This window comes from Alosa sapidissima, chromosome 4, assembly GCF_018492685.1.
Source record: "Alosa sapidissima isolate fAloSap1 chromosome 4, fAloSap1.pri, whole genome shotgun sequence".
NCBI lineage: Eukaryota > Metazoa > Chordata > Actinopteri > Clupeiformes > Clupeidae > Alosa > Alosa sapidissima.
This window is the reverse complement of record NC_055960.1, coordinates 3726916-3742525: the sequence shown is the minus strand read 5'-3', so window position 1 is coordinate 3742525 and position 15610 is coordinate 3726916. Positions and strand designations below refer to the sequence as shown.

Below are 15610 nucleotides of genomic sequence, written 5' to 3'. Positions count from 1 at the left end.
CGTTTTAAACTAACCCCCATGTATTTCTATGGAGGATTTTTTGAGTGCTGTGTCGCCTCATTAGAAAGTCTCTGGTTATACAAAGTCATCCAAATAATTCTGACCCATGACAAAACACTCTTAAACAGCTTTCCCATGTTATATGACCGCAGCCTCACTGCTTAGAAAAGAAAACAAAAACGATCATGCATGAACAATGAGGCGTGGTCAGTTTCGAAATCAGAAAGAATTGCAATTCACAGTAAGAACTGTTATCAGTAAGTGATGAATTCAGCAATAAATGTGGCACCTTCATTCCTTATCAGTGATTGAGTGGATCAAGATAACATTGCAGGGAGGGACATGAAGGGGTAAACTTCAGGAGGTGAATCAACTCATGTTCACCCAATCTCTTATGACCAGGCTGGGTCGGGCAAATCAGACGCATGTATGCTTACACGCCTCCAAACGCAGGGCTGAACTGTAGTGATCTCTAGTGCAACAGGGGAGAAATGTATGTTTAATGTAGTCTTTGAAGGTTCTTAAACCAACCAGAGAGTGGGATGCCCATTTTCTAGGGATAGCAAGGTACTGTCTGCCATTGCAAAGCACTGTCAGAGTAGGTCTTGCACTTTTGCTTGTGGGTAAGACAGACCGTCAGGAACATTTACAAGCAAGAGCGCTCAGAAGAGAGTAATCTCAAATACAAAGTAGCAATGAAACTGGGTCACTGAATAATTAGATCTAACAACTTAATAGCCCAAAATAGCTCTACTGCCACAGCTTTTGTCAAGTAAAATAATAGCCATCAAATTATTACTGTGAATATAACTAATATCAATATCTTAAAAATCTGTGTGTAAGTTTTCTTAAGTCAAGAGAAGAGGGGAATTTCATGTGCACCGCCTTATTTGTTGTGAGTAGTCATGGTAACAAAACAAATGAGACAACATCGATACTTGAAGCCAAAGCCAGAGGGAGGGGCAGGGCCGGACCAGTTCCAGCACAATGACTCTTATCACTAAGTAGTTGCACTTCATGACTTTCAGAATGCCTTATCAGGGCCAAAAGGTAGCTTGGACTTCTCAGGAACAACCCAGCTGGTGAGCCCATAACCTTCAATGGAGCTCCAAAATTGTAACCAACAATACAGGAGTTACCTAGGTTTATTGAGAATATACCACTACTGCTGAGATGACGTGAAACAAGAGGAACATTTACAACAGGGGTACATTCTCCCCCTGATCCACCACTTGCCTTCAATGTATTAATGCTTTCAAAGAATTCAATCTTTTGCCCAAATATTTCCTCACTTTTCATTCAATGTGCAACAACAGCGACAGGAGAAGAGGGGGAAAAAAAAAAAAAAAAAAAAAAATCAAAGCAGACAATTCTGGCAGACAAAGGAGACTGGGTGTGCATCTTGCACGTGTTTGTCCCACAACTGACTGAATCAGGGTTTTTTTTTAACCAGTGGTCCGCGGCCCACTTGTGGTCCGTGAGGACATTGCTGTCGGTCCCTGACCATGGATTCAGTAATGTAGTTGCAATGTGGAAATCAGTATTTTTATTCAGTGGTGGTCCTGGGGTTGCGTAATTAGTCAGAATGGTGGTTCCTGGATTACAATCAGTTGAAAACTCTTGGTCTGAATCATCGGAGTGACAAAAAGAGTCCCTGAGGTCACTTCAAAAATGCCCTCCAAACAAAAGTAGGGAGTAAGTAAAGGGTACCTGAGCCCTTAAGGCAGAGACATTTTTCACCCACAGAGGGGGAGGACAAACTTGTTTCCCCTCATGAGTCAAACATCAAATCTCCAATCTGCCTGTGTTTATGTGATTACACCACTGTCTGAGAGCCATGACACACAGACACAAACACAAACACGACACCTGAGTCACATGCAACAGTTGACAGCAAATAATCAACCAGACAAGAGGAGTTGTGATGATACGTGATAAGACAACTATGATGTAAACTCTGACAAGACATTTGCAGTAAATTGGACATTGAAATTATCATTTTCTTGATTGAATTGATCATTTTGTTACAACACAAACATCATCTAATTTTAGCTATTTTCACTTTTTTCTACTTTAAAAGAATCACTTCACGTAACGACGTAACGTCATGCTAAAACAGCTTTCATTTTTCATCTCCACTGAGAAGGGGGTTTAAAAACATGTTAAGGAAGGTGGGAATGGTTGGGGGAGGAAGATGAAAGAAGGAAAGAGGGATTATGAAATAATTCCTCAGATCACTCCAACACAGCAATTCCAGCCCAAAACCATTGACAGAGATGTCAACTCAGGACATAATGCAATACACTGCCAAAATACACATCAGCAGATTCATCCAACTCACTAGTACAAGACTGTAAAAGAGCTTAAATGACTGAACTACTCCCTTGTCTGTCTGAGATGAATCAATTGAAAACAAGATTGAGATTTTTAATTCATTAAAACATCCATTGTTTTTACTTAAATTAGTTCACATTGTCAGACACATATACAAAAGTGAGTATACCCCTGTAGAATATCAGTTACATGTCCGGTGACTCAAAATGGTCTCACCTTACGATACTTTCATCACTTTTGAGGAACAGTTGGGTAGTTACACTCATAAAATGAATGTGTGGAAAATAACACAAAGTGTATTGTGTTTAAAACATATCTACTGTATGTCCAGATAGGGACAACACAGTTTGTGTTGTTTTAACACATTGCTTTTGTTATTCATTCTAAAAGTGTACACAATATGTGTTGAAAATAACACAACTTGTGTTGCTTTTTAAACACATCTCTATGTCCAGATAGAGACAACACAGTTTGTGTTGTTTCTAACACATTAATTTTAAGAGTGTACTCTTATGTAAAATTAAAAATAGTTTAGTTATAAAATCTCACCCCACAGCAGCAACTCAATGCAACAAGGTCAGTACACTTTACTGAGATTCAAAGCACATTTTTAAGATCCATTCTTCAGAGATAATAAGCTGGATGGGATGGGAGTACAACCCTCTGACAAATACTGCAAAGGTGTTCTTTTGGATTCGTATTAGGCAACATACTTGGCCAGGTCATAGTTTTCACTCTTTTACTTCTTTAGAAACACTGGCAGAATCAGCAATTGGCTTTGGAATGTAATGTTAGGCCTACTCCTCAAGTTGAGATTGGGAGTTATCTAGTCAGCCAGTATGCTGGTATATCCACAGATACTTGCAGTCCCATATCACACTCCCAGCGCCATGCTACACTGTCAGGACTATGCATTTACTGTGGTAGTCCTAGCCAGGTTCAGGCCAAACATGCTGGATCCTGTCTGAACTAAATAGCTCTTTGGCAAAACTGCACAATCAAACGTAGGTAAAGAATATATTATGAAGTGAAGCCTGAAGATTATTGGGAACACATTCTCTGGTCAGAAGAGACCATGATTAATTTGCCCAGCCCAGTTGGGGTCCAGCATGTCTGGTCTGAACCTAGCTAGGACCTTCTTGTCCCCTACCTGAACAGATTTTTCTGAATGCATGTTAAACTTGTTAAACCATAGGATCCTGTTTTGTTTGTTAAACCATAGGATCCTGTTTTTTACTAAGAATAATATCTGTATTATCAACCACAAACTGTGATAGTAAAATAAGGTCACCAACAGGTTTAATTCCTTATGGGTCTCAACGATCACAAGTGAAAGTAGGCATGAAACCAGAGCATAACTAGTTTAACTACTACCATATAATGCTTCTGCATCTTCAAACTAGGAAAATGATGTTGACAGCTGCAAAGGTGCAGAGTTGTTTATAGCTACTGTATGCCATCCAATTGCAACTGAGCAACATGAGAGAGGGATTCTGTCCCCTTCAGACCTGCTGAGGGGAGCGGTCACGCCACCCTGGCTACCTATCCAGCCTCAGGCCCAAACGCTGAGAGCAAAACAGCATGGAATAGTTAGTTGTCTGAGGATAGTCAACAGGGATTTTAATGGTGAATGAGTGACTGAAACAGATCAGCTTTTGTTCAAGGGCACACTTAATGTACATAAATAAATAAAGAGGACAGCCTACATTGTGGGACACGGAGTTTTGATGTTGGAGGACAGCACAAAGCCCAATTGTCCACACTAGCAGTAGCTTACATTTCACATTTCATCTCTATGAGGACACTGGCATAAATTGCTTTCCAATTCCCCTTCCTGTACATGAGTTGACTTAAGACAACAAATTTGAATTTGGGGGAAATTACATTGATTTACTCCAACATCTCATATGGGTTATTTCCTGTGGTTTTACACATTACCTCAGCGCTGAGGTCATAACTCAGCAGCTGGGTGAAACCACATGACGTTCCTTCTAACTGATCTGCAAGATAATTACTCCTGTTGGCTCTTAGAAGAGCACCGTAACAAATAGGATTGACTGTGTAAACCCTCATGTGAAATATTCAAGTGGAAATGTTTTAATTCAACAGGGTTTAAATCCTGTACAAGTCTGTGGAATTACGGCGGTCAGCACTTTCCAATCTTCAGCAAAACATTTATCGTTTTGCTGTCTAAAACAGTTGAGTACAATCTGAGAAGAAAGCAAACCCTGCACACTAAATACTATAGCTCTACTGTACATACCCCGCAGTGAGAGATTTCATTTTCTGATCCCAGTATGCTTTTAATCATCAACTCAACACACCAAAACAATTGCCTACCCATTACAGTCACTCATGCATGCTGACAAACTTGACTAACTAAAATGTGGCCTCTCTGAGTGGTGGTGGCATGTGAACTGGGCCTGAGAAACACCATTACAAAGGAGAACAATGCGTGACTACTGTTGTGTGTACACCCAGAAAAACAGCAAATCATTAACCTGGCATTTATTTAGCAAAGATGTCATATCTGGCCTGCGTGCCTGTTCTTCTCCCGAGGCTGGGCTTCTAATAGTGACATCATCAGGGACAGTCTGAGAAAGGCCCCTGTGGGTTTGTACTTGTACCTAGCGAGCGACATACTTCTAGTATGACATCATCCAAAGCTCTTCTCAGCCAACAAGAGTGGGCCCAGAACAAAGTGTTTCACCCTAAAGCCCCCATTAGTAGTCCAGTCAGGCCCTTCACAACTATACGGCTTTGACAAAGCCATGGCCAAAGCCATGCAAAACAGACACGAGACCATCTGGAGAACAATGACAATAATGCCAAATTACACACATGCACAAACACATAAACAGAGCAAGACAGGAAAACACTACCCCCTCCGAGTTCCACTGGAAGCCAAGAGGTGGGGGTGGATTATGGGCCATTAGGAATCTCTGTTTAACATAGCACCCAGTTCTGGACATCAGAAGGAACAAGCTGGCTTGAGAATGGAGTCCCTGATCTCACCAGAAAAATCTGCATTCCAAATCATAATGGCCCCCCAATTAAAAGCCATTAGACTAATGCCTTTTGCTCAAATTACTGCATATTTACATCATTAGGCATTTTACTTGCGAGGAAAAGAAAATCCAAGGGTAATACAAGGAGGATCTTAGACTGCAAAAAAGGAGCACATGGAAAAAGTGAAGTTGTTTTATGACACCAAGAACAAGGATTGCACTTGGGATTGTACTATTCAATGTATGGCTCATGAATGTATGGAAAGGCATTTAAAGCGCAGGAGCTTTAAGTGTGTCAAGTCACACTTCTCTGATTGCATCAGGATCCAGGAGGTGACAGGCTGTTCAGTGAGCCCTTACTTGTTCTCATGGGGTTTTTTCTTAACTCCCACTGAACAGGAGAAATTAAAACAAGTGAAACATGTTGCCAGGCTTGTTTTCCTGGCCAAGGCACTGGCCTTACACGGCTTTTCCACCCTCCACCTCCCTCCCACTCTTTCCTGCAATCACATCATGCCTTTGCAATATGATGGGAACATCAACTCCCTTTCATCTACGCTGGAGTGCAATTCCCAGGAACACCAATGCTTCTCATTTGAGATCTCCCCTACTCTTCATTACAGCACACTTATTTCAAGGAGATGACATCACTTCTGGTGAAAGCATATAAGATGTTCCCATTTAGTTGCTGGAAGGCCACCAGATGGTTTATATGGTTTATGGCATAAATCTCAATTACACACTCTCAGTCAGAGAGGGAGCTGTGGGGGGAGCTGTGTCTGGAGGAAGTGAAGGGTTTTGGAGGAGGGCGATAGCGCTCACACAGCTCTCTGTTGTGGCCATGACAGCTGGGTGAGGAGCTCAGTCCTGTAGGGAGAACAGCCAAAACAACCTTCTTCTCGACAAATGCCTTAATTGCTGTTTTCTGTTCATTTTCTGTTCAAGTTATTGCACTGTCAATATCTTGTAAAACAGGTGGGATAGCAACATCTAAATGTCTCGCTTCTCTAGCATCAGGCTTTTTATTGTAAGCTAAACCAAATCAAACAAGTGAAGCGAGCTCAGGTGGCCTGAATGACTAGGCACTGTTGCTTACATACCTATGGTTGATCATCTATCCATCTGGTATAAAGGCTGCAGAGGATCTGATTGGTCCGCACAGTTCTGAAGTATTCATAGAAGCTTCATCTGAGGTGTGTGTGTGTGTGTGTGTGTGTGTGTGTGTGTGTGTGTGTGTGTGTGTGTGCACCTGCACCATACGCCGGCAACCCAGGTTCGATTCCCGCCCTGTGGTCCTTTCCGGATCCCACTCCGACTCTCTCTCCCACTCACTTCCTGTCATTCTCCACTGTCCTATCTAATTAAAAGGCATAAAAAAGCCCAACAAATATACTTAAAAAAAAAAAAAAAACACTGGGAGATATAATGACTGAGTGTGCTTTACATCCTCCCATGCTCAACACAAGGCCACGGTCCGAGTTATAGCTGGAATATCATCCCTGTCAATAACCTATTTTACGAGATGAGGGCATCTGGGATGGGTCTCAACTTTACTAGACTTACTTAGTGGATTTTAAGTGGCCAGTCCTGGAAAGTTCATAAAGGGAGTTGGCTTTCAGAGAAAAGTGATGAGCATCTTGTCTTTGACTGACCCCTCTCCGCTTTCAGCTTCTTCTGCACTTCTAATTGGTACCCTGTGCCACCACATAGCCTCTGACTGCTTGGCCAAGGGGAACCTCGCTCAGCCACTTAGTCGGTCCTCCCCAGCATTTACCTCATCCTTTATTCGCCACAAAGACCAGAGGAAAACATTTTACATGCGGTTACAGCAATGCTTTTCTAGCAAACATGCACAGTTGCTGATGAACTGCACAACACAGATGAGAGAGTCATACAAAGAGTGATGCATAGCTCAGAAAATTACCTAGTTCTCCTCCATCTAAATATGGGGTTTTTGCTATGACAAAAACAAAAGGCTTACTGCTGTTAACAACTGTACTCTGTTCCAACTGGCTATGGAACATAATTCACATTAACATTGGCCTGACAAGGAGTAGTAGAACGTGTGACTTGTTTGTCGATGACAAGCAATTTCCTTGAAAACATTATAAGGATCACTGAAGTCACCACTATCAGTATTTCAGAATCATCCTTATATGAACAACATGAGGGCCTACTGGTTATCAATTTTAAAAAAAAGAAAAAGAAAAGAGAAATCAAACAAACAAGGAATCAAAGAGCATGCTAGTCTTCCTGGGGCATTTTCTGGGCACAACTGATGTGGCATTAATGGCTTGGCAGATAGCTAGTGGCAGGCCTTCCTGAGCGGTGTTGTGTTACACACTCTGATGGCCGTATACAGAGAGCTCCTCTATGGAGGTAAGTGTAACCCCAGAAGCCCCCTTTGTGGGAGCAGGGAATACAAAACATACAGAAACCAGCGTAGCTTTCAGACATGCAGGGAGTAACATATACCCCTCACTACACGCCTTTGTGCGACACAGCTGACTAATGTCTCTGATGGACAAAGGGCACTTCTTGGTCTCAGTTTTTCATTTTCAAGATAGCAATGGTTAAAGAGAACAAAGACCAAAGTAGATAAACACAAGGTGAAGTCAGAGGGATTAGGCTAAGCCCAGATGTTTAAATTTAAAAGGGATCAGTTTTTTTGGTTCATTTTTAAAAAGGCAATACTGATTCATTTTAAAATAAAACCTGTTGATCCATTTACGAGATAAGAGACAAATAACTACAGCAAATGATAACCATCCATAGCAGTACGTTTTGTATTTTAACACCCAACACCAGACTGGAATCATGCATTGCTGAGTTAAATCAAACTTTCTTACTGAAAGCAAAAATTGCAAAATGTCCACATGGGAAGCTGCTCAGATAATGTGCTGATCTTCCTCTAATGTCTCCTTCATTTTTAAAGACATACAACAGCTTTGAAGCTTTTCCTCCTAAACTGATGTCATCCAGCTCCAATTGAGCATTTTATAAAATGTATAAATATCTACACATCCTCTAGCACCATGACTGACAGTCCAGAAAAATGAGACAACAATTACCAATTTTGCACACTGATGCATGAAAATGCCTGCTCTCCAATTCAAATCATTACATACCAATAATGGGTACAGGATCACTGAGAATACTGATAAAGTGTTGCCACCTCTAATGCTGATTGCTAGCACAGCGCTTACTAGTATGCCATCAGTTCCAAGGGTACAATGGCACAACAGCCAAAAATACACACCCAAATTCCCTTTGCCATTTCCATAAAGACAAATTAGATTACTGAACAACTTGTTTGATGCTTATTTAGTTCTTCATAATATGCATGTACACATGGGCTCACACAAACACACAATGCTGTCAGTCCTGTGGGACAGATTCAGCAGAGACGTGACCTGCAGTAAAGCTGCATTTTGGCCTGTAAGTGAGGAGGTACTGCACTGGTATCTTAGTGAAAGCATCTGGAAAATGTGTACATCCAAGAACAGCTCCAGCTCAGGCTTTTGGGGAGGGGTTTCTGTCAACAAAGTTGATTACCTCATTGTGGAGAGTGCAAAAGGAGCCTTTGTACAGATAGTATGACAGAACAGTGAAACATTAACTTTTTAGGTTAGCAACCCACTGCCACAGTCCAAGAACCAGTCAACATTACAACCAGCACACAATGCGGAGATTCACTACTATGGTAAGGATGACGCAACATCTTAAATTCATCAGCTCACCAAAAGGCTGACAACTATACCCCAACAAATAGTGAAACTTGTGAACTTGTGAAATAGTGAATAGTTGCTCATCATTGATTTCTGCCATTACTGGAACTGGAGTGAGTGTCCTTGATGCCAACTCAGGTCCACATGGGTCCAGTGCAGCAGTCCAAATCCACCTCACTGCCTGGCTACCATACAAACCCAGCAGCTGTCCTGACCTGATATTTCTCTCTTCTTTTTTAGGAGGGAAAACGTCTATTGCCAAATCCAACCAACAGAATATGGTCAGCACTAAGGTAATGGAAACAGTTAAGTGATGGGGAAAGCGTAGTGTCAGTCAGATGAACAAATGAGAACAGTGACACACACACACACACACACACACGATGGAGGAGAAGGGAAGTGAGGTAAGACTCAGGTCTGTAATCCAGGCTAATGGCAGTGAAGCAAAGGGCTTTCCTAGGCAGACATCACCTTTCTGGCAAATACATTCCTCACAATCTGTGGCCTAGCATGACAGTGAATATTATTGTTGTTGGGCAATGCTATGGTAACGTAAAAATGTTTAGCTGTGAAAGGGAGGTTCTTAGCACTTTCCTCTGACACTAACCCTTCTGACTCCACACTGAAAAGGTACAGAGTCCCGCAGATTATTTTCAATGGCTACACAACGTAGGAACATAGATGGATACAAAACACATCCTAATGCAGATGAACTGGCTTCTACAAGAGCCTGGACCAGTGTGACAACCTAACCTGTCAACTGATACTGAAACTGAAGGTATGGCAAGTGAGAGTTTCACCTGGAAAGGACAGTACAATGTATTTGTTGTACTGCTGTGATGCAACCCTCTGCCAGAGTAGCAACATGTATCCTGGAGTGACCAGACCTGCTGTACAATTGTTCTCACCAACACAGTAAAGGTATTTCACACTCAGATGTCACTGAACAATGTTGAAGTGTGCAATCTGAGGAGAGGAATGGCCAATATGTGACATGGTAGTACAGGCATTTCCACCTCTGCAGATATTATAGAAAAACCCCTTCCTGTCTTGGGTTCTTCCACGTAGGAGTCTTCCTGTGGTCGTGGCTAAAAAGGTCTAGTCAGGTGTGGCCTGTCTGTCTACCCTAGGTCACTTCCTCTTCTACAATTCACAAAGGAGTAAGACAGGCCAGTGTGGCCAAGTGCAATCCACTAACAGGACTGACTACTTGCAAACTGACTAAAAGGCTGGGGAGCATCCAAACATGTCATCAATGCTAGCTTGCCTCTTTAGGGATTATTTAAAGCAGATGTATTCATTGGGAGTTGCTTAACAGGGAAAGCAATAGAGTGGAGATATCTTACCTTGACTGATATGAAGAATAAATCTTAAACAAACATGCATGATAACATGATCCAGGCATGGTCACTGGACTTGAATCAAGTGAGCTTAGTAATTGAATAATCAACAACACTGCATAAATGTACAAGTGTGACAACTGCATCAGTGGTGTGTGTGTGTGTGTGTGTTGGGGGGTTCCTTCACAGGGCTGGTCTTAACGAGAATGCCAGAGCGGTATGATTCGTGCACATGATGGGGCCTCTTGCCTCAGTTGTATCCCCAGGAGAATGGAGACAGCCAAGAAAGAGAAAGGGCCTGCTTGAAAATGACTATGTTGCTCCACTATACCTCTCTGTGTGTGTGTGTGTGTGTGTGTACACTAAAGGGAAAAAACACACACATAATGCTACTAGTACCAATACTAAACTGTTACTAAACTAACACTACTAGTAACAGTACTACTTGACTGACAGATAGAAAAGGAACTGTTGATAAAAACAGTAGCAGCACAGAAATATGACACTGAAGCACACCCTTATATATAAACAACCATGGCACCCTGGTGCAACCATTGTAAAGAGAATATGAATTAACATTTTGCTTGTTAATGAGAACATGTAATGAATGAGTGGTATACATTTTTCCTCTTGTATCTTGATATAGCTTGATGTGCACGCTCAGTCAAGGCTAGATGGATAAAAACATGCCTCAGTCAAGACTTCTTTGTTCCAATTCATGTCTTTCATCATGTAACAGTGAAACACTCCTGATCAAGAAGGACTTCAGACAGAATTTCTTGTTTGAGAACACTGTGCAAATTATTTCCATACACCGTCTTCTAATACTTGGGTATGATTTGTTAAGATGAAAATGTATATAAATTCAGTGAAACAGCTGACAGATATAACGTATAGCCCTACAATTAGTACTGCTAAGCCTGATGCGGATTTCAATTGTGCTGTAAATGGCCCAAGTAACTTATGTCCAACTTTAAAACTAAAAACATCTCCTTGTGGACCTCTGAATTAAACTGATCTATGTGATTAAGCTCAATCCAACCCAGAGAGGAAATTCTCACAAGGAGAAACAAGCAAGTACAGGAGAATCAGCTTGTGAGGATATTTGAATGTGGAAAATTACAATAGAGTAGGTGCGGTCATAAGGCATATGGGTGACCTTACCTGGGTACCCCTCATCTCCGCCTGTCTTTATTTGCTTGACGAGGAGGCACAACATCTCGCAGCTCCACGCCAACCATTACAACCCACAATCTCACTCTAGTCTGGTTGAGAGCTTCACAGTGAGTGGCTCCATACAAAGGAAGCTTTCAGCGCTCCAGACAGAGTCCACTGCACAGGAAATACTTTGCGGGAAACATTCAGTTTTAAGAGAAAAAAAGTTCCCCCCCTATCTCTAGGCACCTGGAGCATCATCTTGTGAAACATACTAGAAATGTCAACCCCATAGAAATGTACGGGGACAGATTGTAATGCCAAGATGGCAGCTGTCTACACATATTCCGCCCCTTCCCACACCAAAAAACATGAAAGTAACCAATCGCATTTTTGGGAATAGCATGATTGACGTTTTGTCTTTTGTTTACTTCCACGCCACCATGGTGCCTACGCAGTGAGCAAGTTCATGTAAATGTCTTTTTTGCTTCATTTTAAACCATTTAATCCAGATTTAAAACACAGACTCGCCTGATGTACTTTTTTATGCCAATATGACCTCTCTATATTTGGAGTTATGTATGCCCCCTATTCATTTAAAAAAGGCCTGATCTTGTTAGTGTTAAATAACTGCCTGAAAACATTACCAAAACGGCCAGTGAGTGGCAAAGCTTGCCTTAAAGAACTTTGGCTGAGGTTAGTGACGTAATACATCAACAATTATCACCCCATATTTACCACTATTACCTCCCATCTCACCTCATACAGGACTGGACTTCTCATGGCCCTACAAATAGTAACAGGCTTTGGAGGAGAGTGCCCTCCAGCCGCCTGAGTCTATGGAGTTTATTCACTCTCTTAATCCCACAGTGTTCATTTCTTCCAGTCAATTTAATGGTCATTTCTCTGTATAACTTTGGAAACTCCAGCCCACCAACGTCAGTTAAGTTATGGTTACAAGTCTGACTCAGCTTTAACCAAGGAGACTCAAAACCAACATCACAAGCCATCTTGGTATTTAAAAGACTAATGAAAACCACATTATTTTCAGTCATAAAGTCTGGAATAGCACAGACACATGATCACAATGCTAACCTTCCTAATAATTTTAACCCTAATGCCTTAGTCAAACAATAGTACAAGAAACAAACATGATAACTAGCCAGCTTTATTATGCTTTGGCTGCTTGAATGTAGCCTACCATTATGCACCATAATGGCCAAGTGAAAAGCCTGGTTATTGATCACCACTCTTGCTGGCATTCATCTATATTTACCACACAGAGAGCTGTAAAAACACCATGGAGCCAGGCAATGGACAGGAAGGTGGTATCATTCAGGATGTGTCTGTGTAAATCCTCATCTGCTGAACCCTTCCATCCTCTTCCTGAGTAAACAGGGGCTATTCACCAGTTGTTCAGGAGGGATTATCGTAAATAGTCCAAGAAGAGGTCAACTGTGATGGTGACTGGTGCATTGTCCAACAAAGCACTAGAATTTCAGGCTCATCTCAATGTATTTGTTTAAGTATTTGGAATAAAATCACTGAATGTCCTTTCAATTAGGACACTTCAGTCTAATCTTTGTGTACTTCTTTACAGTGATGTGACACTAAGATAAGCAATTTACAAATTTTCATTTCTGAATAACTGGTAGGCCAGTAAACTCGAGTAAAAAAGCACTAACAAAAACTAAAATGATGCTTACACAAACCTTCATTCAAAAGTAGCCTATGGCACTGACGATGATGGCTACAGTGTTAAAGCCTGTCGATGTAAGGCTTGAGATAGATTAGGTATGTTGCCTAGGTGATTCTTGTCTACCCTTGTAAAATTAACAAGTCAACATGATGATTTCACTGGTCCTTGTTTTACAAAAACAAGATAAGCACCTGTTCTTGCAGTTATTTCGGACCAATCACCGTGTGCTGAATCAGGTGCAGCATTTACAATCTGCTGTAGCCTAATGTAGGCTGTCAGGTTCCCAGCTATGTCCCTGTTCTAAAACATTGCCTGAGGATAAAAAAAAAAAGAAAAAAGGTAGGCCTAATAGGTCTTAGGAAAAGACCATGGTGGTAGCTTATTTACCAACCTAATGGACAATTTGTCCTGTTTGATATTTCTGTCTTCAATCAATTAGCAGAGCTGAAACATCCTTCCCTCACTCATTCTCTTGGACAAAAACCTTGCACACAATCGCAACTATTGACAGATACATTTTCACGTGGGTGAAGCAGGTCACTAGCTGACAACATGGCAGACCATGTTGTAACTGCACCTCGTGCAATGTAACAACACAGAGCTACAAGTTAAAAGTTTCAATGTAGCCCGTCAGTGAAATCCAGACACTTAAGAAACGAATCTGAAAAAAAAAAAACGACATGCCGAACACAGGTGGCCTACCCTACCTTCCATGCCCCATTTCCTTACCGTTAATAGGACCGTGGTCATTTTGACTAAAGCTACAAAGCAGGTGGTTATAGCCTTCCTCCCTAGTTAAAAGTTGACTAGGCCAATTCTTAAGGAAGGTGTGCAGGGGCAGCCTAATTGTGACAGGTGACTCCTCATCATAAATTTACTTTAACCTTGCCATCAAACTTTTGAAATTGTTGTGAGTAGCTATAACTACCTATGTCGTGTTGGGTCTTAGCTAGTGAAACTGAAACAACCACTGAAACAAAATAAACAAAATAAAAATGCGAAAAAATGGGATATGCTACTTACCGATTGACACCAGGCGAATATTTTCGCGGTCCAAAAATTCAAGTGCGACAGATACATTTTCGAGTTTCATCTGCCTAAAGGTTGGTCTTTGATGGTATTTTCTATACATCTTCTTCTGGCTCAGGACTTCCAACAGGGCAATGAGCCTCAAGCCGTCGCCCAGGTCGATTTGCAGGTCTGCTATCCGCTTGTTAACGCACTTCAGGTGCTCATTGCACCAACGAGTGAAAGTGTTCTGCTGGATCTTTTTCCATGGGGCGTCTTCAGCCAAATCTTTCTCAGTAGCCGGCATACTTTTACCTTTGTGTTACTTTGTCTAATTCTTCTGCGAGGCTGGTGATCAAGTGCACGCTGCCTGTGCCGAGGGGTGTTTGAACTGCTTTAGTTCCCACAGCCTCGAGTATTTGCTTGCTCGAAATGACTGCGCCTGCGCAATGTTCCATTGAGAGGAAAAGTTGGATTAGATGACGCCTCTCCGCATGCTGTCCTATACGATGACCATTCGAATGGACTGGAAACGAACACCTTTTTTCGTTCGTAATAGAATTGAAACATTTATTTGTACATGGATACTTATTTTGTGCTATACATTTATTACTATACATACACTCGTTGCATGTATATGTATATATATACCTATAATATATATGTATATATATAAAAGGAATACACACACACTATATATATATACAAGGATACAAGGATACAAGGAAGTTTATTGTCACATGCATATAGTTGTTATAGAAATGCAGTGAAATTATGTCTGGTGTCAGCCTATTTGTGCATTAATGGGGGGGGGGGGGGGTAAAAAGTGCAGTAGAAGAGGGGTTTAGTAGATTAAGTGGCAAGGGCTGCATAAAAAAGGTGGGGGAGGATTGGGATTGGGTGGGGGGCACCAACAAGGAGCACCCAAGAGCAACAGGGGCAAGGAAAAACTCCCTTACCAAGGAAGAAACCTTGGGCAGATCCACGGCTCAAGGGGCTAACCCAACTGCCAGGGGTCTTGGTGTGTGTGTTGGGGGGATGACAGGGGAGATGGGATAGTGTGCTGTGTATGTGGGGAGAGGGCAGTGTGCAATATGTGTGTTGGAGAAGCTTCCTCATGAGACAATGTGCTATATATATATATATGTGTGTGTGTGTGTGTGTGTGTATTCCTTATATATATATGTGTGTGTGTGTGTGTGTGTGTGTGTGTGTGTTCCTTTTGACAAATATTATAACAATATGAACGAGAGCAATCTGCTTTATTTTCAGCTGTGATGCAAAGATCAGCATGATTTCACAAACTTTAAGTGTGAAATCCAACCTGATTATAGGCTA

The 15610-nt window shown here is 41.6% G+C and overlaps 1 protein-coding gene across 1 annotated transcript in view; it reads right to left on the bottom strand.

Annotated features, from left to right (window-relative positions):
- Positions 1-14691, bottom strand: part of LOC121707430 (filamin-B) — a 63897-nt gene extending 49206 nt beyond the window's left edge. The window contains exon 1 of the mRNA XM_042089980.1: positions 14288-14691. Within this exon, the coding sequence (XP_041945914.1) occupies positions 14288-14579 (292 nt within the window). The 5' untranslated portion in view covers positions 14580-14691. The remainder of the gene's footprint in view (positions 1-14287) is intronic.
- Between the last annotated feature and the right edge of the window lie 919 nt (positions 14692-15610).